General features: G+C 32.6%; 5 protein-coding genes across 5 annotated transcripts in view; 3 read left to right on the plus strand and 2 right to left on the minus strand.

Moving 5' to 3' along the window:
- Positions 1-25,653, plus strand: part of LOC113398427 (tetra-peptide repeat homeobox protein 1-like) — a 306,660-nt gene that overhangs the window by 168,210 nt on the left and 112,797 nt on the right. The window lies entirely within an intron of this gene.
- Positions 138-3,768, minus strand: LOC113398452 (26S proteasome non-ATPase regulatory subunit 1). Its single transcript, XM_026637197.2, has 2 exons — positions 3,137-3,768; positions 138-2,782 (listed from the first exon to the last, which is right to left on the minus strand). Exons 1-2 carry the CDS (start codon positions 3,654-3,656, stop codon positions 297-299), a joined length of 3,006 nt encoding a protein of 1,001 aa, XP_026492982.1. The 5' UTR covers positions 3,657-3,768; the 3' UTR covers positions 138-296.
- Positions 4,111-10,578, plus strand: LOC113398422 (signal recognition particle receptor subunit alpha homolog). Its single transcript, XM_026637157.2, has 10 exons — positions 4,111-4,334; positions 4,504-4,756; positions 5,090-5,206; positions 6,674-6,806; positions 7,121-7,277; positions 7,438-7,567; positions 8,180-8,322; positions 8,596-8,751; positions 9,026-9,212; positions 9,573-10,578. Exons 1-10 carry the CDS (start codon positions 4,218-4,220, stop codon positions 10,001-10,003), a joined length of 1,824 nt encoding a protein of 607 aa, XP_026492942.1. The 5' UTR covers positions 4,111-4,217; the 3' UTR covers positions 10,004-10,578.
- Positions 11,191-13,230, plus strand: LOC113398426 (uncharacterized). Its single transcript, XM_026637161.2, has 4 exons — positions 11,191-11,356; positions 11,956-12,114; positions 12,509-12,638; positions 12,957-13,230. The coding sequence occupies exons 1-4, from the start codon at positions 11,234-11,236 to the stop codon at positions 13,199-13,201; spliced, it is 657 nt and encodes a 218-aa protein (XP_026492946.2). The 5' UTR covers positions 11,191-11,233; the 3' UTR covers positions 13,202-13,230.
- LOC113398436 (protein maelstrom homolog) lies at positions 17,748-25,335 on the minus strand. The gene is made up of 11 exons (XM_026637180.2): positions 25,131-25,335; positions 24,850-25,051; positions 23,350-23,493; positions 22,706-22,936; positions 22,149-22,312; positions 21,786-21,929; positions 21,204-21,266; positions 20,435-20,510; positions 19,770-19,823; positions 19,308-19,382; positions 17,748-18,047 (listed from the first exon to the last, which is right to left on the minus strand). The coding sequence occupies exons 1-11, from the start codon at positions 25,257-25,259 to the stop codon at positions 18,001-18,003; spliced, it is 1,329 nt and encodes a 442-aa protein (XP_026492965.2). The 5' UTR covers positions 25,260-25,335; the 3' UTR covers positions 17,748-18,000.

A 25,653-nucleotide genomic window follows, 5' to 3' on the forward strand; every position in this document is an offset into this window, starting at 1 on the left:
TATGCAAAATTTAGTAAGAGTTCGAGTAGTTACGACATGAAAGCGTAACAGAAAATTTCATTTTCACATTCACAATATTAGTTATGATGGAAAGGGTGAATTTTGTAAACTAAAGGTTAATTAATGAAAATAAAATGTAATTTAATATTATTTATTTAGAGGAAAAACACAATTATAATTTGCAGTTAGTAATGGATGTACTTCAATATTTTATTACAGTTTTCCAATACATTTAAGTGATTCATAGTGTCCTACATACTATTTATGCATTATAATTATTAACGAAAAAGGTTTTGTCAATCATCCAAGTATTCAAAAGGTTCGGGGGGCTCGGGCTCCTTTTCTTCTTCAGTTTTAGGGCCAAATGCTGCTACTGGCTCAACTAAAACTTGTTCCCCATCTCCAGAATGATTTAACATTACAATACCACCAATTGTCACATCTTTTAATGGGAAAAATCCTGAACCATCTACAACAGATAAAGTTTTGAGTTGCTGACGCATCACCCTTGCCGGATTGCTAAGAATTTCAAAGTTTGGTTCAGGTTCTTTCTTTTCCTTGGTTTCTTTTTCTTCACCTTCCTTTTCCTCCTTTTTTCCTTCCTTTGATGTGCCAGGTTTCTCATCTTTATCAGATTTTCCATGGACTGTGATATTTGGATTGGGTGATTTTGAAGGTTTCTTTTCCTCTTCATCAACATCCATTTTAGAAGTAGTAGAGGATGTCACACTGCTAGACGAACCTTCTGTTCCATGTGCACGCCTTCTAGCTCTGGCAGCTGCAATACTTAATACTGCAGTAGTAACTCTTTCTCTTTCTTCACGTTTCTTTTCTTCAAGTGGTGCTGGGTAAGCATAAAGCGATGGTTTTGAATTGGATTTGAGTTCCAACTGTGGCATCTTCAGGTCAGAATTAAGAGCAATCAAACAGGTTGGGGTAAAAGCAAGAGATAAACAGTGAGCTAGTGGGAACCAGTACCAGTACTGCGTAAATACTAACATTCCAACTACTGCTAGCATGTTCATGTGACCAGTTCTATTTTGGAGAGAAACTGTTACATTACGTCCACCAGCATCAATGATGCCTTGAGCAAGAATGGCTCCGAATTTCGCCATTACATCCTCATGTTTGTTTGAAATTACTTGGGCGTATAGTTGCCGGAAGTACGTAACTTTGGGGCAAAGTGCTTCTGTTTGCTGGATTAAGATCATGGCAGAAGCAATTAAGGCTCCTTGTCTTACAAAGTTAACAGGGTCAAATTTGACCATAGGTTCTAAAAGACCGATTGCTTCACGATTTCCGGTACCAGCGCAGGCGATACCCAACGCCATAGCAGCTCCATACCGGACGTGTGGATTATACGATTCAGCTAAGAGTGAAACGACAGATGGACATTGCTCTGGTGTTCTAAAGAGTAAGAAACCAAGAGCTGTAACAGCAGCGCGTCGTACATCATCATTTACATCTGATACAGCAACATGAAGTAAAGTACGAATAGAGTCATTATTTCCAGTCCCGCAGTAAGCAGTAGCAATAGTGTAACAACCAGCTCGCCGCAACAAAGGATCCTTGTCTCTCAATAGCTGTTGAACAAGTGCATCAGCTTCTTCAAGTCTTCCATACATAGTAAATGCAATACCGACAGCTAAACCACGTAATATTTTTTCGTGTTGGGTTTCCTGGGCATACGCAACCATATCTTCGATAGCGGCAGCATGTCGTGATCCTAACATAACCATTCCCATGGCTATTCCGGCTGCTTCGCCAGTGACTGCATCATCTTGATACAAATTAAACTTGAGTTGTTCATAAACATCTTGCCTATGTGTTCCCATTGCAGCTAGACCAAGCCCTAAGCAACCTCCATGACGCACCATTTCATTTTGAGCATCTTTTAATTGTGTTAAAAGATAGTCAATGATATTGGCGCCATGGTTAGCATGGATCAAACCTAAAGCATAAAGGCCTCCACCCTCAGAGTATCCAGAAGAGGGTCCGGCTTCTTTTGGCAAATAAGACTGCATGAGAGCTAAGGATTCATTTTCGTGGCCACGATGGATGACACCTAATGAAGCTGTTACAGTTAACTTGGCCCAATTTGTGGCTCTCGCTAACCATTCTAGATTGTCCCTCAGAAACTGGTCGCTTGTTGTTCCTGCATGCATAAAAGCGTTGGCTATAACTGTAGCTGTGTGGCAAATTGATACCCTTATAGCATCTTTAGTATTTTTTAAGATTAGCATATCTGCGTGATTAGATCTTATTAAAAATTGTAATTGTAAGCCTATAGATACATCTCCACCTAATATTGATATTAATTTTTCTACCCTCTTTTGATGTTCCTTTTCTTCATCATTAAGACTATCTATATCTCTTTCTGGTTTTTTAGATTCTTCAACAGGTGCCTGATCTACTTCCATGGAAGTCTCTGGGAAGGGTCCACCTTGAGGCTGAGGTTTCCCACCAAGTGCACTTGGAATCGGTGCTGTGATTCTGAGGGCCTGAAGAACTCTACCTAAGAATTGTTGAGTAGCTGAATCATACAAGTCAAAGCCAATTTGATATGCCATGAGTACTGATTCTTGAGGACCATGAGTTAACTTGTCAAGAATTTCAGCCACTGAGAGAGGATCTTCAAGGAAGATGAGACATTGACACATGTTTACATAGTCTGGTATATTTAGACCTCTGTATAATCCAACTAAAGAACGAAGAACTGTACTACGGAATCCTCTATTCTGGAGCAGACTCATAGCAACTGTAAAGGCGTACTGCAGCATTCCTGTAACAGAGATAATTTTTTATAAAGGATGTTTAAAGTTTTATTTTTCCCAGAAAAATATTAAGCTTGTAATTTTAATTTAAAAAAAAAGTAGTATTATAGTCATAGGAACTTAATCAAATTAAAAACAAATAAGATGTGATGAAGATTACAATAATTTTAATAATATCAGTTGTAAAGTATATTTCTTAATATATCTTTATTAGAAATAATAAAAAATTAAATACAATTGAATATCTTAATCTTACACTACAGAAACAAATATTTTCTTTGTTACTTGTTAATTTTCCTATCCTCCTTATATTTGTATAGAGCTAAAACTATTTCGTACAGAATAGGGAAATAAAGGATTACCTGATATGTCATCAGATTTCATGATAGATTCCTCGAATATGTCCATTCGGCGAGTCTCTAAAGATAACCCAAGGGCTTGCCTGTACTGTCCATCTTCCAAACACCTCTGGAACATCCGGTTAACGATAGCTTCCAAGCGAGGGTCGATGGGTTCTGAAGAACTGTCGATAAAAAGAGCTTTTCGCTTCTGTGTATAAAAGTCAATCGCTTTTGCGATTGTTGTGTCGACATATTCATTTCTTGCGTTTACGTCGAATAGATCACCAGCCCCTAGCGCGTATGTAAGCGAATCTTCAAATGCTCCCAAATGATAATAAACCTTACTCGCTACTAAAGCAGCCAGTTGATGCTGAGAAAAAACTTTGTCTTCGTGAAGAATTTCAATTTTTTCTATGGATTCAGATATTTCAGGCCAAAATTCATCGACGATATTGTCCAATCTCTTCAAAGCAAACTCTTTTACCTCGTGCATCGGTTCATCCAGCAGGGATATAATCCCCGCAGCTGATGTGATATTCATTTTTATTCAATTTTCTTTACTTTATAATAATTAGAAAATTAATTTGTACGAAATTAGAACAAATCACAATACAAGTTCACGACTTCACCATGAATTGACAAATTTGTTTTATGCAGAGTCAATATCAGAGAATAGTCTTTTCTCAAAGGTATAATCTTAACGTTTCAAAAGTTTCAGCCAATGGCAACTGTTAAGCAATCTCGAACTAAAATTCTATTGGTTAATATTGATATTAATATTGATACTCGCAGCAATGAAACCGCACTTCTTTCTTAAGTCTATGGTGAGATTTTTTAAACTTCCTAAAATAATATATTTTTAATAAAAAATATTGTGCAGCAGTGTTATGATATTTATATTTTTTAACATAGATTTTTTATTTTAAATGAATATTAAAATCATTAATGAGTGTTATTATTGTGACATTGATGGCCATAACATAATGAGTTGTCATTTTACTGTCAAAAACACGAAGTATAGAGCAACGTAGGTTTTAGCACGTAGTACGAAACAGCTGCTTAGGATCGTAACTGTGAATCAATTTTAACTTAATTATACAAAATGTTGGACTTATTTAGCATCTTCAGCAAAGGAGGGATTGTATTATGGTGTTTTCAAAGTACGAGTGAAATTTTTTCGCCGTCTGTGAATGCGCTTATACGGAATGTTATCTTACAAGTAAGTCCATTGCCAAACAGGAGCCTTGTTCATAACTCACATTCATATTACGTTCAACAAGATTCAATTTTCTGTATTCGTTAATTAATTAATCAATAAAGCGAAACATTAAATGAACATTATTTATTCAGAAGCTAATTGATAATATTAAAACGATTTTATGTTTTAGGAACGTTCAGGTAACAACACGTTTAATCATAATGCCTTGAGCTTACAATATAAGCTCGACAATGAGTTTGAATTGGTGTTTGTGGTAGCATATCAACGCATACTGCAACTATCCTATGTGGATAAATTTTTAAATGACGTACACTTAGAATTCAGAGACAAGTACAAGAATGAATTGCAAGGCGGCACGCATAATATGGACTTTGATTTTAAAACCACTTTTGATAATGTCCTCAAGCAATGTGAACATTGGGGTATGTATCGTTAAACCACTAAATCACTGAGTAAGATATCATGTCTATATATTTTAAATAAACTAATTTTTGAGTAATATGCAATAGATTCAGGTATAAATGTCAATTTTTACACATTTTTAATAGGAACTTCCTATTACTTGTGTGTTTTATTCTTCAAGTTTAGTAATTATAGCAGTGAATGACATACAAATGATTAATAATGTGCTAAGTTATCATTTATTTTTTGATTTAACAAGCAATTAGTGACCCAAATGCCTTACTTATACAAGTTATACAATATATATATATTTTGTATGACTCTTTCTTTTATTTATGAAATTTATATTTTAGCCAAATCACAAGCTAAGATTCCAAAGCAAATGAGGACATTTGAAGACTCGCAGAAGTCAAAAAAGACTGTGGCATCTATGATAGAACGTAAAGGAGAAGAAAAGAGCAAAAAATCAGGTAGATAACCTAAATTATAATTTAACATTACACCACTCACATGACTACAACTATTTTTGGCACATGAGTAATTAATTACATTTATGTAATAATGTTATTAATTACTTATATAAAGCTGCTTCAAATTTTCCAAAGTTAACTTTAATTTAAAACTGATTGAGAATGTAGATTCCACTGAAAAGTACCGGCGAGAAATTTAGTATTTACTCTTTTTCATGCACAATTTACTTAAACAATGATGTCAATTGTGGTTCTGTTTGTTTCAAATGATTATCTTTATCAATAACTAGCTGACCTGACAGACATTGTCCAGTCCAAGCTATGAACATCCAATTGGAACTTGAATTTGGAATGAAAAATATGTATACTTTAAAGATATAGTGAAAATATAAATTGTGATATTGTAATAGTGATTATTGTAATGCTATTTGATACACAACATACTGCATTATGTTAAGAACACTCTCAAGTTTTGAGTAAATTTCTATCTTTCTGTGTATTAGATACAAAGTATTAGATAATATTTAAGTCATGGCATGAACAAGGGAAATTCTAAACATTTATTTTCTATATTGTGTTATATATATTTTTTTATAGTAATTAAGGAAAACAAACAATATAACACTCTACATAATGTTTATACATTTAGTTATACAGAAAACAATAATGTTTCCACAGATACTTAATATAAAAAAGGAAATTTTAATTGTATGTTTTTATAAGAATAAACAGAAATTTAACTAAACAAATATTCTTAAAGCAAACACAAGAAAAATAATAGTTATTTAATAATGATAAAAACGGAAACAGTATAGTATTATTATAAGTAAATATATATAGTAATTATATTGTGAATCGAATTTAGTTGCTGATAAAAACTTAATTGCGGAAATTACCAGCTATATGTCTCTGTAAGCTGTTACATAAAACGAATATATTGCAAAGACGTTGTGGAGTAACGTAACCGTAAACGTAAATCTGATAAAAAATATATATATTTTATTTTTGCATAGTGTTACAGTCAGTAAGACAATCTGACTGACTGGCTGACTGAAATGGAAAATTGATCTTTAATTCTTGCCAATTCATTGTTATTACGACCATAGAAAATCACACGAAAATATAATTCAGTTAACATAGGCTAGCTTTATATTTAATGTCACAGCAATGATCGACGTGATAACGCAATATGATTGCATGGTCGAGTTTTCTGAAATAAGTCACACGACATGTTACATATTTTCTTACAAAATAATTTTAAAGAATGCGTGTTTAATTTGAGTTCATAATTCATTACATGCTCGTAAAGGAAATATCGTTAGGAAACATACATGTGACTGTTGAAAGAATAATTTTATTAAGTAGGCCCTTGTTCAGCCGTGGGACGGCTCCGGGCTATTATATTACTCTTAGTTTTGCATGCAAATATTTTCCAAAGATAAGTTTTTTCTGTATCTTTTTTTGCAGTTAAGATAGTAGAAAACAAGAGCATTCCTAACGGCAAAGTAGAGGAATCTCCTGAAGCCGATGACGACGTCATAGCTGCGAACAGAGCCAAGCTCGCTCAAAAACTTTCCGCTAAGACCAAGAAGGATACGAAGTAAGTGCATGAATCAGAAATTAATATGTTTATTATTTATTTCACACATTGTTTTAAAAACAATAAAAACTCTTCAGTTAAAAAGAACCACATTCGCGACGTAATATAATGCTTATCTATTAAAAATATAATTTTGCTCAGTCGTTGTCAGGGGTACTGAAAAGGACATAGAGTAAGGAGAGGAGTGTCTCGTATGGAAGGCTAACAACAGGGCCGACTGTAGGTGTGGGCACCCAGGGTTACCCTGATTAACAATTAGTAGAGAAATCACAAAAGCTGTTTCAAATATAGCAAGTTTCGTATTCGATCATTAGGAAATCACCGAAGAGTCCAAAGACAACGCAGGAGCGCGTGAAGAAGCCCCGCGTGTGGGAGCTCGGCGGCGGCACGCGCGACCTGCCGTCGCTCGACTTCAGCAGCGACAAGGACGCCGCGCTCGCCGATTACGCCGACCACGCGCCCGACACGCAGGTGCCCCCCCACTCACCGCGACCTCACACTACCACACATGTGACGCCCTACTCCGCAACCACACACCACTACGCATCCCCACCACTACACTCCCATACACCACTTCCCATCACATGACAAATTTAATAAATTTTACTATTTTATCTGTCTTAATCACTAGTTACTTGGTCAAATGGCCGGCGCTATCCGTGACTTGGAGGTGGAGTCCGATGAGAGCAGTAGCGAGGACGAAGTTGAGCAGACACATTCCAGTCCTAAGAAGAGTGGGGGCATGTTTAGTATATTTAAAGGTATGGTATATATTTATTCTTCAAGAAAATTTAAATAATCTCATAGAAGTACACATTTAACTGTCTCCTCCCAAACTGCTCTATCACTGACTACCTGCCCGTGTCGTCTTCTATAATTATAAATAAAGGTTTTTATTGTTGTTATAAGACTACCCTACTTCTGTCGTCCATACAGGAGATTGGTACAGACATGCGTGACTGTTGTGCGTTGCTGTGAATAGATTGCCTAATATGTCGCCTTCTTTCCCTACCCTTGTCCCAAATTATTTGGGGTCGGCGCAGCATGACTTTTCCTTCCACTCTCCTCTACTATGATATGATATATATATCATCCGATCGTTCACACCCATCTCTCTCCTAACCCTCTTCTCATCCACGCTCATGCTCATCACTCATTTAAATCCGTGTATCTCACTCTTCGCCTCCCATGTCCAATTTAAAGGGAACCGCCTTTAACTTTACTTCACAACACACAACATCATCAGCTCTGGTACATGTAATTTATTTTCATACTTCTTAACGACCCAGCATTCTGATCCATACACGATGACAGGTCTAGATTGCCTAAAATGCACAGTACTCTAATAGAAACAATTTAATTTCCAAATAAAGGTCTGGTGGGTTCAAAGGCTCTGTCAGAAGAAACCATGCGACCGGTGTTGGACAAGATGCGCGACCATCTTATAGGCAAGAACGTCGCCGCCGATATCGCTAACAAGCTTTGTGACTCAGTTTCTGCCAAGCTTGAAGGAAAGGTATACTATTATAATATTTATGTATTCAAAAGATTTAATTCGTTTTATAATATTAAATAACTTTGTTTTTTTACATTAATTTATACAATAAACGTTTAAGTAAAAGTTACTTGAATTATTTTAGATATTCATGTTAAAACTTGAATATGTTCCGTTCGATAGTTCATTTGACACAATTGAAAAATGGAAAATTATATGTCTCAAGCCATAAACGTAGATGTACAATATAAATATTTAACGGTTCAATGGTATATTTTAAATGTTTCTCTCTAGGTGCTCGGCACATTCGATAGTGTAGCCCGCACGGTGAAGGCGACGATAACGGAGGCGCTGGTGCAAATCCTGTCTCCCAAGCGACGTGTGGACATCCTGCGCGACTGTTTGCACGCGAAGCAGCAGGGCCGACCCTACGTGATGGCCTTTTGTGGGGTAACTTTATATTTTATAACAGAAAATTTAGTGAAGGCCTTTCGTGATACGAATCATCGTCATTTGTCATCAATTTAAATTTAATATCATTGAATTTCTCTTTTTATTAAAAATGTAATGTTGGAAATATTTTTCTAGCAAAATGTACATGATCTATATTAATAGAGAAGTGCCTCAAGAAACAATACGTAGACCATCTTTATTCGTATTTAAAAAAAAATTGAAGTATTAATCAAGAGGGTATCGAAAGAGCTAAGTGCAAGCTATGTTTCAGGTAAACGGCGTCGGCAAGTCCACGAACCTCGCCAAGATCTGCTTCTGGCTGATCGAGAACAAACTGTCGGTGCTGATCGCGGCGTGCGACACGTTCCGCGCGGGCGCCGTGGAGCAGCTGCGCACGCACGTGCGCCGCCTCGACGCGCTGCACGCCGGCTCCGTGCACCTCTACGAGAAGGGCTACGGTGAGCACGCACACTCGCGCACACACACACGCGCGCTTTAAATTAGCATAAACTTTACGTTAGTCTTGAGCCAGTTCTTGGCCAAGCCACTATGCTATTAAAGTTAATAGATATTTTGACCTAATCGGTCACATAGGTCACACGGTTCCTATACATAAATGTATTTACTCATTCAAATATATTATTGGTTTAAAATTAAATTTTAAACAATTTAAATTGTTATATACTTCCGTGTTAGGCTCAAAACATTTTACTATACTATAGAAAAATGTAGTGTTACATTTAAATGTAAATGACTGCCTTCACGATACCCATATAATTTAATAAAATTACGAAATTAATATAAATTTATGAAAACAGGTAAGGACGCTGCGGGAATCGCAATGGAAGCCATCAAGTACGCCGCCGACTCTAAAATAGACGTCGTACTAATAGACACGGCGGGTCGTATGCAGGACAACGAGCCACTCATGAGAGCTTTGGCCAAACTCATTAAAGTCAATGAGCCAGACCTAGTCCTGTTCGTGGGGGAAGCGTTAGTCGGAAACGAGGCGGTTGATCAATTAGTCAAATTCAACCAAGCACTGGCAGATCACAGCTCGTCTTCCAACCCTCATGTGATCGACGGGATTGTGCTGACGAAGTTTGACACCATTGATGATAAAGTGGGAGCGGCTATTTCTATGACATATATCACCGGACAGCCCATAGTATTTGTTGGTACGGGACAAACTTATACAGATTTGAAAGCGTTAAACGCAAACGCCGTAGTTCATGCCCTGATGAAGTAATTATGTTTTATTTTCATGTAAAATTTTGAAATTTACAGCATTTTCAATTATGGAAATATATAAAATGGTCACAATTCGAGAGATATTTGAAGATATTGTATAAAATAAATTAGAATTTATAATGTTGCCAAGATAAATTTCCATATATCAATATTATACCAGTATTTATATTGACAAATGGGTAAATAATAGTGTTTATTTAGACAAATATTTCGTTAAGCAATAGATAATTTGAAAATACCTGAATACTTAGTTTTAAAAATCCTATCAACTCTCTTAGTAATACCTTAACTTTAAATAATGACATATGTATATCCTTTTTCAAAAACTAATCTTTCTCTATTGTTACGTTATTTCTTATAAAAATAAAGTTGTCTATTTCTACCATTTCTATTAGCTGTTTAGTTTTTCTTCCGCTAAAAAGGTGCTGGTAAAAATTAAACGGACCCAAAGGTTAGCAAAAATATACATTTTAAATGCGTAGGATTAATTTTTCAGTGCCTTGTCCCAATATCGAATAAAAAACGAATGCAATTTTATAAATGTCACTGCCTTATTATTCATTTTAATGAAAACACATTTGTAAAAAAAATAAGTAAAATGTAATATTATTTGTTATTCCTTTAAAATTTCATTGTTTGTCCTTAAAATTATGATACCTCTAATATATTTGGTATATAGGTTGTATTTTACTCATATGATTTTTCTTGAAAATAAAATCAATATATTTTTTTTTGGATTCGGTTGTATAATTTCGGTTTTAAGTAGTTAAGAACTGGTGTAAAAAATTATTTATAAAGATTTGTTTTTAATTACTTCACATTATTTTTTGTTGGATTAAAAGAACCTGAAAATATAATATTTTGAAGTTTACATATTTGTGTTTTATTTTCTCAATGTTATCTAAAATAACTAAACTAGAATAATAATAACATAAGTCTAGAATATACTATTTTATTATTAAAAGATTAGTTTTATAAATCATTTTTTTTCTGTAATAAAAATTAGATAAAAGACCATGACCTAAACATAAAAAGGTATTATTTAACACACATGGCATACTGCAATTTTTAAATAGTACTGGACAACGCGCTTTAATTATTATAACGGGCGCCCAATAAATTTTTAATTGACCTTTTCAATAAGCGTTTCCTAATTATGGTGAATGTTTTTGCGTTTATTTTCGGACATTTTACGTTAACACTGGTGGACGAACGTTGTGTCGTGATAATGGATAAGGCATACGAGTACGCGAAATCAGCTATAATTAATTTTAAATTAGATAGATGCTGTTGCCTAGCGCCCATAAGAGTAGGCGTGCTCGTTATAGGATATTTTAATTTATTTGTAGCGGTAAGTTTTGATGATCCTCCTAGCTTTCTTTCTTAAACCTTAAGGCAGAGTAAGACAAACGGACTTAAATATTCGCCAGACACATCCAGTGCTACAATTTTTGTTGTTTTTTAACTTTATAATTTTATTTGTTTTTCTATATACTAATTTTCTAAATGAAATGTAATAGTATTCGTAAAATGAATCAGTTAATATTAAGAGTTAATTGACTTAATGTTATCTAAATATAGTTACGACGACAAAAAAATAAGAAGTCGAAACGGCCACATATGTGAATCTTAATCGATGAGTGCGGGTTCAGACCAGATGTGCTTAATTCATCTTGTAATGGGCAGTGAAGAAAAGCATGAGGAAATTGCATATGTCAAAAAATTGCCACACGATTATTCTTAATTGAAGCAGCGTGAAAATAAAGTAAGCTCCAAACCTCTTCAAATCGAGAGGAGCCCTTAGCCCAACAGCGGAACATTAACAGGCGGTACCTTTATAAAAATGTTAATTTTATAACCTTTTCATATTACAAAGTATGTCAAGGTGTCGTCTATAGCGGGCGCTAATTGATATTTTTGTTCATCTGTAATTGAAATTTACATTTATAGGTTTTATCTTTGGTGGGAACAGCGGATGGAGGTATCACACCCCCTTTAATGGAAGTCCAAGAAATGTTTTTAGAAGACAATGCGTCTAAGGCTATTGGAATTATGGCGTATTCGTGCGAGTTAGCGTTCAGTGTGCTGCTACTGTGTGGAATGTACCGTGTAAGTAAATAGATTTTAATATTAAATCTGCTATTGATCTCTTGCGCTGAACACAGTGCTTATGGTACGTCGTTGTGCAAATTCATCTGGGTAGGTACCACCGGCTCATTATATATTCTCCGGCAAGCTGTAATACTAGATTGTTGTGTTCTGATTTGAAGAATACAAGAACAAGGTATATCATATCACAGTTCCCAAGGTTTGTGGTGCATTGGCGATTTAAGGAAGATTCTTAATCTTCTTTTAAACAGCTAAATAATTCGAACATGGAACTGAACACCTTTTAAATGTTCCCAGGTTTACTTTTGTGCATAAGTATAAACTGATTAACTTATTATAAAACTTACATATTAAAGAAGAATAACACTAATAATTTATTAATGATTATTTCAAGAACGACATAATACTCCTGCGCGCGTATGTATACTTCATGATCGCCGCCATTGTGACCGCAGTTCTGGTGTACTCCATGATCATAGCAGCTGTGTCGATGTTAACCAAACTAGTTCTTATTGGAAATATGGGTAAAATAACTTTTAAATAACTAAAGAGTAGACTAAATAGTGAATACGCATAATTATATTGATTCCTTTGAGTTGTTATTCTATATTATGAATATATTTGTATAAATGTATTGTTACAGATAAAGAAACTAGTTTTAAATTTTGATTTAAATTTTTCGTCTATTTGATAAAGGATTGTATTAATAATGTGCCTTAACAATTATATATTTTGTTTGAAGTCGTCATTATTAATGTGGTAATTAATGAAATAAACGCACTTGATTTAGTGTATTATTAATAGTTAATAATAATAAATATATATTTCTTATTATTTTTTAGTGTTCAATATCTACGTCATTTTACTCGTGAGAAGTGCAATAGTCGAAATCAAGGAGACGAGTACTTCAGAGAAAAATGGTCACGTGACTCTATACTCTATTGCCAAGGTCCCCCTCGACGTGGAGTCACCAGATGTAGAAGCTCCCGCGGAAACAAATGCAATCAACGAAGAAAAGAGCGAAACAAAGAAAGAAGAAGCACCAGTTAAGTTGGAAACTGTCGATGAACACACTAAAGAGGAATAATTTTATATTATTATTGTTATTATTTATTAAAACCTTATTTATTCGACAAAATTTATTATTTTATAAAATTGGTACACAACGTGGTTTTATCTTTTATGGAGCATAACGACGAGAAGTTATTATAGTCTTCGTGATAAATGTTGAGTAGATATTTTAGTTTAAATGTGCCTTCTACTTATATTTCGAATTGTGCACAGAAAACATCGTAAGTCTAGTCTATAAATTTTGGATTAAATTATGTCTGATATGTATCCTCCATACGCACTTGAATAGCGTCTTGGAATAATCTCCAAACGTTCGCTTTAAGAGAGGAGCTGATCAAATAAACCCAAATAGTCAAAATTAACGAAAAAAGGGTAAATTTGCAATAATTCGCATAGAGTAATATGCATAGACACAATAATCGAATTCGCCATCTAAAAGAACTAAATAAGAATTCATACCCCGGTAAGTATATCCATAGACTTATATCTATCGGTAAAACCACGTTAAAAAAATGCGTTTCACTACCTCATAGTCAGTGCCAAAATGCGTGTATATTATGTATATAAAATTTGACTTGTTCCATCCTTGACATCGCGATATGTCCGGAAGATCACCATTCCAAAACATTATAACAATTGTCCTGACCTATTTTGCGATAATATTTGCCGTATACAAGAAAAATGCAAAATCCGATATTTTGGACATTTGACATTGAATAAATATATTTTTTACACATGTCGGATCGGTAGGGACTTTTGATATTTCTTTTATAATGGTGTACTTATGACTTCCAACAAGTCTATTTTGACTGGGCTAATTAAATGAAACAATACAAAATATTAGATAATATTTTAATTGACAATTTAATCAGTAATGACATTGAGTGGTATTTTAATTTGAATTAGGAACTAACATCGAGAAACACATTGAATATTATACTGATTATAAATTGTAGCATTTATAATCTGACCAAATCAAATTGTCACAAGGTAACATACATTTTCATTGTAAATTAGTTATATTGAATAACGATATAAGTATAAATCAAACTAAAATTACAAAATACAACAAAAATAATATTATTCAACAATTTTACTTCTTAATTTAATGGAAAACTTAGCCATGAATAATTATCTACTAAATTTTACATATTTAATATGAATTTTGTTACAAATATCTTTGGAAATGTTAATGGCTCGGAAAAGTATAATTATTGTTATTTTTTTAATAAGATTTTTAATTTTTCAAAAATATGTTTAGGTCCCAAATCTTGTATAAATACATTTTAGTATAGTTTATTTATGTAAACATCCCTGCGTTCGTCCTTTACTAACATATATAAGTCCTCTTACTTTTGTTTTTTTACAATATCTTGTTAGAGTAATTAATCTTAATGAGATTTTTAAAATATAACACATTAATTGCAAAACCACAAGTATATAATTTTGGCACAGGAAACCTGGCTGTGTATACAATGTATAAACTAAATGGACAAATCTAAGAATTTACTTCAAAGGGGAAAAAAAACAAGCCATTATTTATCTGTGTACTAGAGCGAATGAAATGTCCTTAGTATACTTAGGATATTTCACTCACCGCCATCAAATCTACTATATCAACACTAACCGTAAAAGTGAAATAAAAGCTTGTAAATAATATTGCTATCTTTTTCTCAAATATGAAGTTTAAAAGAGATAACAAATATTTCCCTTCTGTCTTATCAAATTAGTTTATAGAATGAATACAAGAGTATAGAAATTATAGAAATTAAACTGTTTTTTTGCCAGTATGGCCACAGATGCCACAGATGATTACAATGGCAGTCTGTAGTAAAGCATTTAAATTTAATTACTGTGGCTAAATTAAATATAATTAAATTGCTGTTTGAGGCGAAACTTTTCTCAATATAATATATAATCTGCTGAGCAACTTAGGGTAATTTAATGAAGCCAACGGATTAATAAAGTTAAATGACAAAAAAAAACTTCATATAACATATTCACATATGATATCATATAAGTACGTGTATTAAATATGTAAAAAGTAATCATACTTATTACACAGTTTTTTTTTTTAAGTTTAAGGGTATAAAAACGTCTCCAACACAAAACTGGCTGTACTTTTTTAGGGAAGGAAGTAAATAAATGCATTATTTCTACTTGCATTGCTTTGTAAGTCTTATTACACGTTTATCATAAATATAAAACATACAATAATAATATAACTAATCATAACGAATGTGTCATATAAAAATCATTTATGAAGTATATCGATAAAAAAAGGAGTCGAGTTAAGGTTTTAAGTAATAATTAACTTAATAGCACTCACACTTAGGTAACTACAGATAACATTATCACATCGTTTGACTCTGGTCACCACTAACCAATCACCTCATCCTACCGTTAAGTCTCTTTAAAGATATATAGAAGATGGTGAATATATCTAGAGCATATACTATATTCCAACAGGAGTAAAGACAAACAACCCTTAGTTATTTATATATGTTAATATTGTACTGTTACAATACTAAGCCATTTAACTGTTCATACCTTTTTTTTAATCCCAAATTTTCAATATCAGTTTTGCTAACAAAATGTATTTTTTCAAGAATCCATTATGAATATTCATCTCGACCAATGATTATATTGATTGTTAATTCAAGGTCAAATTTGTTTATTTATCTTCACCCCTCCTGCCGTTGGATTCGTCACCACTTATAATCATTTGATCGTTGCCCGTCAGTCTTCATACAGTCTTATAATATATTATACAAATATACATTGAATAAAATAAAATATACATAAATAAAACAGAATTCTAAGAGCTCTGTTTTCGTGGTCAGGAACATCGAAATACTTTGATATTCTGATAGATTCTCTTTGTACTGTGTGAATATATTTACTGTATTTTTTTTATAAATTTATGACGCCAATTTAGATTTTATAGACGTCTTAGAAAATTTTGATATCCTATTGGATCTATCGAAATCATTTCAGCTTAAACATAATTTAGATAATCTACTAAAAGTTGAAAATTTTACCACAAATATAACATGGTTTAATATCCCAATATATTATGTTTAAAATTCTACACATTTATCACAACAAACATTCTAAGAGTGTTTATATTACAGACATATATAATATAAATGTATGTGCGTACATATTCCTACTGACATAGGCTATTGAGAGTAAGATAAACGCTAGATATAATATAAAGTAACATTAAAGTTAATTTCAAAAATACAACCACACGTTTGTTAATATTTGTATTGTAATGGGTATTTTTTATCTAATCTACACCGAACTTCAGGAATAATATCTAAACTGTAGGATATAAAGACGCTGTTAAATTCGATAGTGAAAGAAAACAATCTAAGTGATGGCTTCAGGGGTTGGACATTTGAAAAAATTAACAAAAAATTAAAGGCCGTCCTAGGGGGATAATAAGGGGAAAACAGTTAATTTCTATTTATATTTATCATACCTAATTGAAATTAATTCTAACTCTACTTCCAAACTCAAAAGAGCTGTTTTTTAGTAATAGTTTAGTGTCATATGTTGCCATTCAAGAAAATGTCATTAATACATATTTTTTTTTATAATTTAGTTAGGTATATAGGCAAATGACCTATACTTGTTCATCCTTATTTTATACATATAGACTATAAATTTTTTTTTACGTCATTGACAAATCCATTCGGAATAGCATCTAAGATAGCATCTTAAATGCCTCGTACAGGGAGCATTGTTTAGTTCACCTATATTCCGCAAAATCGTAACACATTGATCCAAATATTTGTGTCCAGTAGTATAACTTGTGAGAAGTACCTCCTCTAATGGATGCTCACAACAACTACCTAAAGCCAGTACTAATTATGATGTTTAAGTTGCATACATATTATAGTTTATTTTGCATTAACTTTCAAATTCAGTTGAGTACATACAGTATATTTAAAAAAAAATCCTAAATGGAAGAGACTGTTTGTTTTTTTTTAATTTTTAGTGTTTTTACAACATCAACTTTATAGTATATATAATAGTATTTAATGTATGTTTTATTAATTATGTAAATAAATTGTATTAAATTTTTTTAAGAGGTTGGTCCGAGTAGAGTATCATAGAGGGACGTGCCTTCTTCTGGATAGATTCAACAAGTAAATACTAGTATACAGTACGTATGAATTACAATCAGAACTAGTTCCCGGTCTGAATAGCTGTTTACTGGACTACGGCAAAGTGAAAAGGAGTATTATATATAAAATCAGGCTGACAAATATATATTCGTAAAAGTGGTTAATATAATATACTTTGGAATGAAACGAACAGATCAAACAATTAAAATTTATAATTATTTAATTCTATAAAAAAAATATTGAAAAAAAATAATAATAATCTCGATTTCTTTTCCCTGTTCTTTTTTTGATATTTTACCAAGCCCGAACTTTTATGATAATCAATAATAAAATGTAATGCTTCTAAATATGGAATAAAGACTGACTTTGTTGTGTCTTGAATTTAACCGGGTGAGTTCTGAATGTAACACTAGCACGACCTGTCAGCGAACTCCATTCAACAGTTGCCAATGTTGTCATATTAGTACAGTGAACACAGCTACGCCTAAAGATTTATTTGCAAATCATACCATAGACACTATTTATGATAACAAGAATAAACTTAATAGTCAATATAAGAAATTATAAAAAAATATCCTTATAGATGAACAACAAGAAAGTCAGAAATAATTATTATCACTTAAAATTAGGCATCTGTAGGTAAATCTTTAAACATTAATGACATATAACTTCAATTGCTTTACTTGTCAAGTTTGAGTTTGCTGAAACTGCCGCCCATGCCTCGACCTGAAAAGAGATAAATTTTGAGTTTTTCAATTAATCAAAACAGTGCTGTAACAGACGACTACAAGCCGCTGATTTTCATATATGTATACTTTATTATCCAACTGCAGTTTGTATTTATGAAATTGAAACACTAGCAGGCTGATTTTAAAAAATGCATTAGTAGCCTTATTATTTTAGGCTTATATTTTGTAACTCTGTCTGTCTTGTTTGTTGCTGTTTCACTTAACCACTGAACCGAGTTCTGTGAAATTGGATATGAAGCAATCTTGAACATCAAGGTAGGACATAGAATATTTTTTTGGGTAACACCTGGCGATCAACCTGTCATCATCAACTCATAGTAATGAATATCTTTTACTGATTTCAGAAATGAAAAAGTTTAGAGGAATGGATGTTTGTTACTCAATCACAATGGCTGAATCTCATTAGAATCGGATCTGAATGAAATTTGGTAAAGAGATAAATTATAGTTTGTAATAACACATAACATAGATAACTTTTTATCCTGGAAAAATGTACCTAGTGAGGCAATAGTTCACGCGGGCCAAGCCGCGGGTGAAATCTAGTATATATATCACCGTAGAATTGTAAATACCGTTAGATTGTAATCTATCTCGCGAGATTGTAAACTGCCGAAACATTGTGAACGGTGATTTAACTCAAAATAAAACGTCAAAAATTTCGATGGTTTATCATATTTTGGTTAGGTTAGAGTTTTTATAATTAAAATGTAATTACCTAATTTAATGCGTTTAATTGTAAGCAGTATGTTTCGGTTTACAGTCTTTCAAGATTTCACAGCTCAGTGTTTTACTTTGTGGTAGGGCTTTGTGCAAGCCCGTCTGGGTACCACTGTACCACCCACTCATCAGATATTCTATCGTCAAACAACAGTACTCGGTATTGTTGTAGTCTGGTTTGAAGGGTGAGTGAGCCAGTGTAACTACAGGCACAAAGGACATCACATCTTAGTTCCCAAGGTCGATAGCGCATTCGCTTTGTAAGGAATTGTCAATATTTCTTACAGTTTCATTGTCTATGGACAGTGGTGACCGCTAACCATCAGGTGGCCCATATGCTCGACCGCAAACCTATGACATAAAAAATAAAGTCACAATCTCACAAGATAGATTATAATCTAAGGTTATTTACAATTTTACGGTTTAAATACACATGCTGTAATGCTTCACTATTAAAAGGTAACTGTAATTCTTTTTAACTAAACATATTTTAAATGGACTGATATAACATTATTATTACCTCGACCGGGTCTTTGTCCCAAACTGGGAAAGTCAGCTTCTGTGAGTTCCGGTGCAACTCGAATAGCTTGTGAATCTGAAATATAATATTAACACATTGTGATAAAACCTTGTAGATAAAAATGTACATGTATATTTTGTGAACTATAGTTTGATAGCCCAGATAGCAATGGCCCAAAGACATTTTTATTACAATAATTATGTAACCGTACAATGATCAAAAATATCGTCTCATTTGCATATTATGATGAGAAATTAAAAGATTAGGCGCTGGATCTCTTTGCTTTTCGATACATGGCTCCTGTTATTATTTTTCGATAAAGAAAAATACAATCTCTCTATTTGCCATATAAGAGGCTAAATGAGGAAATTGAAAAGCTTTTCTTTGAACAATTTCATTTCAAGTATAGTTGCTTTAATTAATTATAATTCTAATTCTTTTTAAGTTCAATAATATACTCACAATCAGCTTTGGGCATACGCAATGGAACGTGGACCCTTTTCTCTTTCTTTGTACCTGGAAAAAAAATTCACAATATAAAATAAATAAAATATTTGGTCAAGCTTCGTCTCATAGAGTTGTCATCTGCCACTATCTATATATTATAAAACTTTACAATCAACCTGTAGAAGACGTTTCTTGTGTGCAGGTAACTATTTTAGATCTGCAATTATATTTCTTTACTCGTCTTAGCTTATAAAATGAGACAACTGAGTTAAGTTCAAGTAAGTTACAACTACAAATCAGTTTGGTGGTATACTTTATTCTAATACCATTTCCAGATATACATATTGAATTTGATATTTAAGTTCTGCTATAACACTATAAACAGTTCTTGATTTATATACTTTTATTTATAGTAGAATGTCGACTATGTCAACTAACTAATTATATCCACATTAAATTTATTTTAAAAAAAATCGATATTCACTTTTTTCACAAATTGATATTGAATAACACATTCTAGATCTCAACCAGTGATGTCTTGTTTATTTAAGGTCAAAGATGTTTATTTATCTTTACTCCTTAGAATTGGTTATAGAATAACTGCTCTATGGTACCAAACCTTGCACCCAAGATCTACCACTAGCCAATACTTCCACTATATGATAATTTGAAATACTCACTGTCCACAGAGCTGTTGATTGTAGTGTCATAGAATGAATCGCTTGTCCCAGAAATGTTGCATGAAGACATTGCTTGCTATAATTGAAAATAAGAAATTGTAATACAAAAGATGGATTAAAATTACAACATGCAATGCTTGAAAATTATTAATTATTGGTTAATAATATGCCAGGAACAAATCCAATATTAAGATGGGGATTCTTCTATTTATCTATTAGGCTTTATGTGATAGACTTGCTTATATTTATATAGAGAAAATAAGTAATTATTAAATAAGCATAGTGTCCATATGTATTTTGTTTATTTTTTGACCGACTTTTAAGTTTTTCTGTTTTTTTTTTGGATGTCTAGATGTTTTTATTTTCAATCATCATCACGATAGAAATTTTAGGAAGAAGAGAGTTGATAATCTAAGTGTAACGCTTCGTGTTACGTGTATTGAACATATATTTTGACTTTGACTTTAAAAATACCATAGAATTCATACTCAAAGTATTTCAATATATAAAAATCTTTACAAAGAGTTGAACACAGTCTAATATATAAAACACAAGTTCGATTGGGAGTAGCCCTATTCCCATTCTTTTAGGAAAGGAAAATGTAAAAAGGAGACTTGCAAATGTCAAAGATCTTCAATGAAGGATTTGAAATGTAATGTTCAGTCATGTTTTAAAACATTTTACAATTGCAATATGGTAACAACAAGACAATCAGATAATCAAATAGAGTTTTTGAATATTTAATTTTAATAATTTGTATGTATCTTACAGCACAATCAGCTACAGATGGCGCGTGCCTGACTTTCTTCTGTTCCTTGAAAACGTGGATACTCTGAAATAAAAAATATACAATATTAAATTAACAATTTACATGATAAAATTATTTTTTTATCACAATGGGTTTATGAAATATTTTATTATGTAATGTGGTAAGTTAAGCAATCTATACTAAAAACCACACATATTGCCTTAAATATATAACTTTTTAATTACATTAAAGGTAATAAACGGATTTTCGTTCATTAATTTAAAAATATTTTTTTAATTTAACCATTTAGAATTGAGTCGTTATTTAACAAAGAACATTATTTTTAAAATTTTGCGATATATAAATTTGGTGAGATAATTTAGAGGGAATAGGTCGGGATGACAGTGATGTCAACTCCTACAGATTGATCCCCCTAGGATCAACTTCTAATAATAAGATTATGTGCTGATTAGAAACCCCTAGAATTTTCATTGTACTATTTGAGAGGAAATTTCAAATATAAGTAACCAATTTGAAATAAAACAATTTATAATTTTTACTCCTCCCCCTAAAAACCCTGTACATCGCCAAGAGGGTACTGACGTCGAGGTCGTAGTCGGGCGGCACGTGCGCGGCGGGGCGCGCGGCCACGCCGGCGGCCGGGCAGCAGCTGTCCAGCGCCGTGTAGGCCCAGCGCTTGGCGCGCGACTGGCTGCACTCCACCGACATGTCCGAGCTCTCGTGGTGCTGCGGGTGGTGCGGGTAGCCTCGATTATCAGTTTGTTATTGAGTAAAATGTAGTAGCAGCGTATTAATGTCCCCCTGCAAGGCATGGGCCTCCTCTCCTTCGTGTTAATTAATCATAAATAATATATTAGTTTATAGAAGTCGTTCTCTATTATTCGTTCGTATATTTTATGTAATAAAGAACTAACACCATGTTAAAGTACAATCGCAGTGACATACCTCGCAAGCGATCCCGGGCGTATATTTAAAAGAATCCTTTTTCAGCTGTAGCAGGGCCAATGATTCTTTCGGAAAACCTTCGTCTGGCTGAGTCTTAAGCGCGTTTACCATTGTAAAGAATAGAATATCGAACTTGTATATACGGAACAGATTCTCGTCTTCAGCTATAAACAAAAAAAAAAAATAATAAGTAGAAAGAAAGAATAAACACAATGTATGTTTTAAAGCAATTTAAATTCTGCAAAGTAAACACGACCTAAGAAATTAGAGACGAAACCTAATACTTTGACATCACAAATGGTCTTTCAACGTTGATTATTTATTTGATTACTATTCAGAATAAATTGTTTATCCTCTGCATATTTAGACAATGAAATGGTTATTGTTTTCGAGAATTTTATTGTCAATGAAAAGATCTTTAGATTAATTTGTCTCTTTTCAATGTTTCATATTATCATATGCGATAATTCATTTACTGTATTAGGTTTTAGGAGAAGTTCTCGTCAGTCACATAAGGACTGCTGGTTGCTAGTTAGTGTTGAAATTGTTAACATTACCTGCTCGTCGGCACATTTGGTGAATAAAGTTCTGCACCGGTTCTACTTTATCAGGCATGGTGAATATCGGCGGCAAGACCTTTGCCCTGTGATCCACCTGCTTCAAATAATCGATGACATTGGCCAAGATCTGCATGTAGTTACTGCGCGGCGCTAAATCGTCTGGCATTTCGAGACCATAAGTCTGGCTGCCTAGTTTGACTTCAGAAGTGTATCCGAGTGGAATATCCCCTAGAAAAAGATAAAGAATTATTCTGCGGCTAAGACGTAAAAGGGCCTATATCCAAAATGCTTATTTTCAGTTGTGTTACATGACATTATGACTTTTTGTGTAACATTTTTGTTCATGATATTGTTAAGCTATTGTTAGACACTTTTTTAATTCTTTGACTCATGGCAAATTTTGGTTTAGATTTTACACAAAAATTAATTTGCTGCTCTTTTAGCTTCAGACTACAGTATTATGTTCCAGATGTCAGTGGGAAATTTAAGTGCTGTTGATTGTACACTCAGTTAATTTATTGTCAAACACTAATATTTTGGCTGGAGGTGATTCAGGCATGTTATATGCCGCACCTGACCTATATATGTAACATTTAAAAAAAAAGATACCTTATCATAATCAAAATAATAAAAATAATTACCAGGATTAATAATCTCATGATAAGTATCCTTGATGCCATCTTGAACATTGAAGCGTAGCAATGTGCTTTCACCAATGATATAATCAGATCCCGCCTTGCAGTAGTAGTTCACATCCATCAAGTATATGTCCAGTGTTTTAATACCTTTAAAAAGTAATAGGTAATGTTTTAAATGCAATTTTCAAGTTCAGTTCCAAGAATAAAGACAAATAAGCAACTTTGAAATAGAAATGAAGTGATATTATTGGTCAAGGTTTTAAATAATGTATACTCTATTCCAACAGGAAAACCACAAAGCAACACACCAGCAAATTGACGCAATATTATTGGTCGAGAGCTTGATTAATCTATGATATTCACGGATTTGCGAAAAAATTGCGTGTCGAACGTCGATGAAACTGTAATCGGAATTTTGGAAGTAAAATTAAAGTGGAAATAAGTAGTTAAGTGCAGTTTTGTATTATAAATAAAGATATATTGATCATAAACTCTCAGTAGTGCACAACATAGCTGAGTTATTAGCAAATCGCATGAAATTCGTAAATCTAGGTTTGTTTACCTTTTTCAGTAGTTTTGATTTAGATCGTGGTAATTCGCAAATAGCCTTATTAACTTATAGAGGTAGTTATTTTCAGCGATAAGTCATAGAAGCACACTCACAATTTTATTTATATGAATAGATTTCTATTCCCTTTTTTTTATCATTAATAAAAAGAAACATTGTGTGTTTCAATAATAAAGTGGCATTTTCAAGACATAACATATTGTATAATGCTAATGTTTTGAATAAATAAAATTTTATATATCTTTCAAAGAAATTCTTATTTTATCTTATATCTAAAATGACTATGACCTTGAAATAAATTTCTCTGCATAACATTTTTGAAAAAAAAAAAAACAAAATGTTATTAAAAATAGCATCATATCTTAATATTCCAACTGAAAAAGTAATGTTCAATCAAATGTCAGCAAAACTATTTTCATTACTTTGGAAGTAAAATTAAAGTGGAATTTCATAGTTAAGTGAAATATTGTTGTATTAAAAATGAAGATATATTAATCAAAAACTGTTTGTAGTAAATCATATAGCGGACTTATCAACAAAACACTTCTGATATCAAAAAGTACGGTTTGTTTTGGTTCTTTCCTATTCTCATTGGAATGGAGTATACATAACTGTTGTTTTTCCCAATGCCACAAAAATGACTGACAGCATTTTTCCAGGAATAAAAAAGGTTTAAAATTTAATTTAATTTTATGGCAGGAAAGCATGTTTATTTTGCCGAAATATTTTTTTTTGTGGCTTTTTATAAGAAAATAAACAATATGCTTTCTACTTTTTCAAACAAAGTAAAATACCCTATTGCATTTGACTGTCAAATTTTCATCCGTATTATTGTAATAGGGTAACATGATGAAAAGAAGCTATGTATAACATCGCCATAACGCAGGTTTTTGCGGACTTGAAAAACATTAAAATAAATGTAAAATTTTACATACTGTTATTAAATGCTCTCAAATTGACCAAATTTTTGATGTCTTTTTTTTCAAATTCTTCCGCTTCCCGAACGTCCTTTTCAGCCTGTTCTATAAGAGCCAAAGGTATACCAGTTGAGGTAAACTTCATATCAGGAATATTGAATTTTTGTTTTTCTTTCTTTGCGATACCTTCAAACTTCGATCTTACAGATGGAGGTGCTTCCTGCATTTAGTTAATCATAATATTATTTCTAATTTGAATACGATAATAAGTACATTCCAAGAGAAAATAAAATATTTACCCGCCACACTTGACCGGCTGCTTCAGCAACTTCTGCCATATTTTTATAATTTACGCCTTTTTTTCTCTGTTCTTCTCTAAAATCGATCATGTAGAAGTAAAACGCATTCTTAGGTGGTTTTTTTGGCATCTTGAGTTCAGGGACAGTTCTTAACGTATTGCAGAGAAAAATATTCGCGTTAAAATTACAAACTAAAAAGTGCAACGGCAAGTAACAACTGACAAGCACAGAAAAAGATTAGACATAGAAAAATATTATTGACGTGCTGACAAGCGTCAATAAAGACATGTGTAGGTGGCGCTGATAATCAATTCAATTTTAGTTCTGCCAGTGTAAATTGTTAATTTCCCTGGCGTTGGAAAAACGGAAAATATATGCAAATAAATTCTTATTTACAATTAAAAATCTTAATGTTTTACTTACATGTTTCCATAAGAGTTAAATTTATTGGATCCAAAAGAAAATTATGTCATTGTATGTACTGAATATCTTATCGCTTACAAGTATATTAATTAAAATATAT

The sequence above is a fragment of the Vanessa tameamea genome, chromosome 15 (genome assembly GCF_037043105.1).
Source record: "Vanessa tameamea isolate UH-Manoa-2023 chromosome 15, ilVanTame1 primary haplotype, whole genome shotgun sequence".
In the NCBI taxonomy this organism is placed as follows: Eukaryota; Metazoa; Arthropoda; class Insecta; order Lepidoptera; family Nymphalidae; genus Vanessa; species Vanessa tameamea.

Bases quoted from the DNA above. Each gene is read 5' to 3' on its own strand.
- LOC113398422 (XM_026637157.2), top strand. From the start codon at position 4,218: ATGTTGGACTTATTTAGCATCTTCAGCAAAGGAGGGATTGTATTATGG. The intron at 4,757-5,089 runs GTATGTATCGTT...TTTATATTTTAG, and splicing joins CAAGCAATGTGAACATTGGG to CCAAATCACAAGCTAAGATT. The intron at 7,568-8,179 runs GTATGGTATATA...TTCCAAATAAAG, and splicing joins CATGTTTAGTATATTTAAAG to GTCTGGTGGGTTCAAAGGCT.
- LOC113398452 (XM_026637197.2), bottom strand. From the start codon at position 3,656: ATGAATATCACATCAGCTGCGGGGATTATATCCCTGCTGGATGAACCG. The intron at 2,783-3,136 runs GTAATCCTTTAT...TCTCTGTTACAG, and splicing joins GAAATCTGATGACATATCAG to GAATGCTGCAGTACGCCTTT.
- LOC113398436 (XM_026637180.2), bottom strand. From the start codon at position 25,259: ATGCCAAAAAAACCACCTAAGAATGCGTTTTACTTCTACATGATCGAT. The intron at 20,511-21,203 runs GTAAGATACATA...TTTCAATTATAG, and splicing joins CATCTGTAGCTGATTGTGCT to CAAGCAATGTCTTCATGCAA. The intron at 19,383-19,769 runs GTGAGTATATTA...ATTATATTTCAG, and splicing joins GCGTATGCCCAAAGCTGATT to ATTCACAAGCTATTCGAGTT.
- LOC113398426 (XM_026637161.2), top strand. From the start codon at position 11,234: ATGGATAAGGCATACGAGTACGCGAAATCAGCTATAATTAATTTTAAA. The intron at 11,357-11,955 runs GTAAGTTTTGAT...TTACATTTATAG, and splicing joins ATTTTAATTTATTTGTAGCG to GTTTTATCTTTGGTGGGAAC. The intron at 12,639-12,956 runs GTAAAATAACTT...ATTATTTTTTAG, and splicing joins AGTTCTTATTGGAAATATGG to TGTTCAATATCTACGTCATT.